A 3,899-nucleotide genomic window follows, 5' to 3' on the forward strand; every position below is an offset into this window, starting at 1 on the left:
TATTTTACGAGTTCACAGAATGTTTCAACACTGCCAGAAAGCATCAAATTTCTCGGTTGATTTTTAATTAGGGCGTATAAACAAGTGACAGTTTCTCTTTAATCACTCTCTCTGTCGATTATTGTGATGTGATTAAAAAGATTTTCTTTGATATCACTATTCTATTTGAAAGTCGAAAGTTTTGGGTATCATTTCATGCAAAGAGTTGAGTGATAAACGTGGAAACCTCTTGGTAATTAATAGAAGAGAAAGTAAACAAAGAGAAACTGTCACTTGCTCATACGCCCTTTTGAAAAATTAACCAAGATTTTGAAATTTTCACACTGGCATCAGAGATGCTAGATCTACAAACTTGTCTTTAAATCTGCAGATTTCGTATATAGTGCTGCAGACATTTTTTGTTGTGCAGATTTTTATATATGTAGTTTTTCGCAGACTTCGTCCAAATTTAAAGACTTTTGAAATTCCCGCGATCTTTTTTTTGCTTGCCAAGTCAGTTTTGCGTATCATACTTTATAGAGAAATTGCTGCCAGCAAGGCATACTTGCTGACTGCAGTTTTTTTCAGATTTACAGACTTTTGCAACCCTGTCTGAAGATATTTGAAACTTAAACCTGGCATCTCTGGTGGAAACTGTTTATTTACTATTGCATTAGAAGGTGTTGCTCATTACATTTTATTTGGGACAAACGTTTGTGATATATTCGATCGATTAATCTGAAGATAAAATAAGATAATTTATTCGCTGTTCTTCTGCGTTCTTTCAGTTTTTCATAATTCATACCATCCCAGTTTAAACCTCGTCTGTCGAAAATGGGAAAAGGAAAGGCAGAAGTCGGTACTCCCAAATACCTAGCTAATAAAATGAAGGCCAAAGGTCTACAGAAGTTGAGATGGTACTGCCAAATGTGCCAAAAACAGTGCCGGGACGAAAATGGATTTAAATGTCACACAATGAGTGAATCCCATCAGCGCCAGATTCTGCTATTTGCTGGAAATGCTGGGAAATTTATCGACAGCTTTTCGTCGGAGTTCATGACCGGATATTTACAAATACTTCGCCGTCAGTTCGGAACGAAACGAGTTGCAGCGAATAAGGTTTATCAGGAGTATATTTCCGATCGCCATCATCTGCATATGAATGCAACTAAGTGGCATTCTCTGTCTGAATTTGTAAAATACCTTGGCCGAAACGGACACTGTGTTGCGGATGAAACCGAGAAGGGTTGGTATATCACATATATAGATAGGGATCCTGAAACGTTGGCTATGCAAGAAAAGATGGCAAAAAAGCAGAAAATGGACAAAGATGACGCCGAGCGACTAGCCGAGTTCATAGAAGAACAAGTGCGACGCGGGCAGAAAGAGGAAGAACCTGGTACTTCTTATACGGAACTTAAAAGAGAACGCGAAGAAGAAACCATCAAGATTGATTTGAAATTAGGATCCAATGCAAAAGTAGAAACAAAACCTATTAAATTAGAAAAACGTCCTTTAGATGTAGCTTCCGAAGTGAAAAAAGAGAAAAAATTTAAACCAGGATCGTCCTCATCCTGCGAGTTTAAGAAACCGTCAGCCTTAGATGAGTTGATTAAAGAGGAAGAGCTGAAAAAGGAAAAGAGCAATCGAAAAGATTATTGGTTGGCGGAAGGAATCGTTGTAAAACTCGTCACTCAATCACTCGGTGATAAGTATTATAAAGAAAAAGGTGTTGTTGTTGAGATGATTGATAAATACCGAGCGAAAATCAGGCTGTTGGAATCGGGAGATAAATTAAAAGTTGATCAAGTGAGTATTCCTAATGCATTCATAAAAATTTTTCAATATATTTCGAACTATAATCTTTAAAATCTAATCTTTCGCACATCTTTATTTGTTTAAACAAATTTTAGGCTCATTTAGAAACAGTTATTCCGGCAATTGGTAAGCAAGTTAAGGTGCTTAATGGTGGTTATCGAGGGAACACAGCAGTTCTCAAGGAAATCGACACCGATAACTATTGTGTGACAATCGAGATCGCATCTGGTCCACTGAAAGGTCGAATAGTTAATAACGTACAATACGAAGATATAAGTAAGGTATTTTGAACGAGAGTTGGAATAAATAAACAGATAATGATGCATTCTCCCCAATGTTTTTGTTTTCGACACATAGCTTTCTTAAGCAGCATTTGATTACTTAAGCAGATAACAAACAAACTATATTATAACATTTTTGGTAATTGCTTCGAGACTAATGAAGTCAGTAGATATTTTATGTCTGAAGTGAAAATGACAGATTTTCTTTGTTTACTTTCTCTCGATTATTATGGTGTTCTTAACAATTCTTCTCTTTTGCTATTTGCAGAGAATAATAACTAAAACTATCCTCTTATAATTTACACTGAAGAAATTATTGAAATATACATGAATATTTCGTAATAATTAAAAGAAAGAACAAAAAGAGTCATTTGCCCTAATCTAATCTAATCTAATGTTCATCGATATTTTTGTAATGTACCATAGAACATAATCCACCTAGTGACGATGCCTTTTTGTTGGATTGTTCAAAATAACGTTACCTAAACTTTTTGATGAAAACAAGTAAGCTTCTTTGAGCATAAGACAGACCTACTAACAACTGGTTTTCGGACTAGTTTTGAAGACTTAGTAGAGGGTTTTGTTGTCATTTGCAATGTCGAATCCGAAGAAAAGATGAGTCCATTGCATCTAATCTAAGAATGTTAAACTTGGTTTAGACTTCTTCGATGAAATTTAGTGTATATCACATGCATGCACAATAATTTTGCGATCACCTTAACTGTTTCGTATTTACAGCATGAATATGTAACACCCGGTCATATAGGTCTTGTTTCAAAAGTCGATTTTCTTAGAGGTAGCAAAGTGAATTCCGAGTCAAATACCAGACGAGCTACGAAAACATGATGATACGTTAGAAAGTATTTCATATTCGTATTACTGCTTACTTGCGTTTTTCCAGAATTATCGTTCAACAAAATAAATTCAAATGTTTTGCATGATGAAAAGCATTATTCGAACAACATTTTGTATTTTTTTCGTGGAAAGATATTGAGAAATAAGTCGTTGAAGAGGTATTTTTGAGGACGCTTCTTAAAAGTCATGATTTGCGGTGTCCACTGTATCTCAACGCAGACAAATCAGAAGTGAACAAATGAACGCAGCATAGTTAGAGAAGTTTTTCTAGACCCCAACGTTTCTGTTTGATTTTTTTTAATTTTTTTTTAATTTTTGGTGGTTGTTTAAAGTGAAAACTGCGATTTTTAACAAAAAATCGCCATTTTGTAGTTGTTAAACCTCCCCAAAGTAACAAACAATAAAAAGGAAAACGTTGGGACCGGGTTTTTTATATGTAGAAAGTGTGTGCAAAATTTGAAAAATAAGATGACGATGGACACGGACTTTCAAAACCTGCTTTCAAGAAAAACGCGTTTGAGGTATTTTGTCTATAAAATCAATGGAAACAATTAATTACTCCAGGGACCCCATTGGTTCTAACTTTTTCAAAAATCATATTTTTTTTCTTTTATAGTTTATTATAATGAAACATTTCAAGAATGTTTTGTCAAGTTTTGAAGTCAATCGAAGTAGAAATCTTAGGCCTGTGCGCCGAGCTCTTGCTTCTTCGTAGAATGAGATGGCCATAGATAAAGGTTCATAACTTCCAGAGTTTCGTTCCTTGAAAATTTCACAGAAAATTCTTAAAATGTTTTACAATAAGAAAATTTAAAGAAAATAATAAATTTTGATTTTTTAAAAGTGTTAGACCCTACCCGCCCCTTAAAAGTAGTTCAAATTGAACTGCCATCTCGCGTCTAGCAGTTCAATTCAAACCGCTGACTTAGCACTGATTATCCGAAGGCGAAACGTGAGGAAATAGAA

General features: G+C 34.8%; 1 protein-coding gene across 2 annotated transcripts; it reads left to right on the plus strand.

Annotated features, from left to right (window-relative positions):
- The first annotated feature begins 607 nt into the window (after window positions 1-607).
- On the plus strand, window positions 608-2,132 carry LOC131438214 (DNA/RNA-binding protein KIN17). 2 transcript variants are annotated; one of them, XM_058608083.1, is made up of 3 exons: window positions 608-659; window positions 768-1,788; window positions 1,893-2,132. In XM_058608083.1, the coding sequence occupies exons 2-3, from the start codon at window positions 814-816 to the stop codon at window positions 2,085-2,087; spliced, it is 1,170 nt and encodes a 389-aa protein (XP_058464066.1). In that variant the 5' UTR covers window positions 608-659; window positions 768-813; the 3' UTR covers window positions 2,088-2,132. The 2 variants fall into 2 exon arrangements, with proteins under 2 accessions (XP_058464066.1, XP_058464067.1); XM_058608084.1 differs by having other exon boundaries at window positions 631-691.
- The last annotated feature ends 1,767 nt before the right edge of the window (window positions 2,133-3,899 follow it).

The sequence above is a fragment of the Malaya genurostris genome, chromosome 3 (assembly GCF_030247185.1).
Source record: "Malaya genurostris strain Urasoe2022 chromosome 3, Malgen_1.1, whole genome shotgun sequence".
NCBI classification, from domain to species: domain Eukaryota; kingdom Metazoa; phylum Arthropoda; class Insecta; order Diptera; family Culicidae; genus Malaya; species Malaya genurostris.

Coding starts and splice junctions, on each gene's coding strand:
- LOC131438214 (XM_058608083.1), top strand. CDS start 814: ATGGGAAAAGGAAAGGCAGAAGTCGGTACTCCCAAATACCTAGCTAAT. Junction 1,789..1,892: donor ATAAATTAAAAGTTGATCAA/GTGAGTATTCCT, acceptor AACAAATTTTAG/GCTCATTTAGAAACAGTTAT.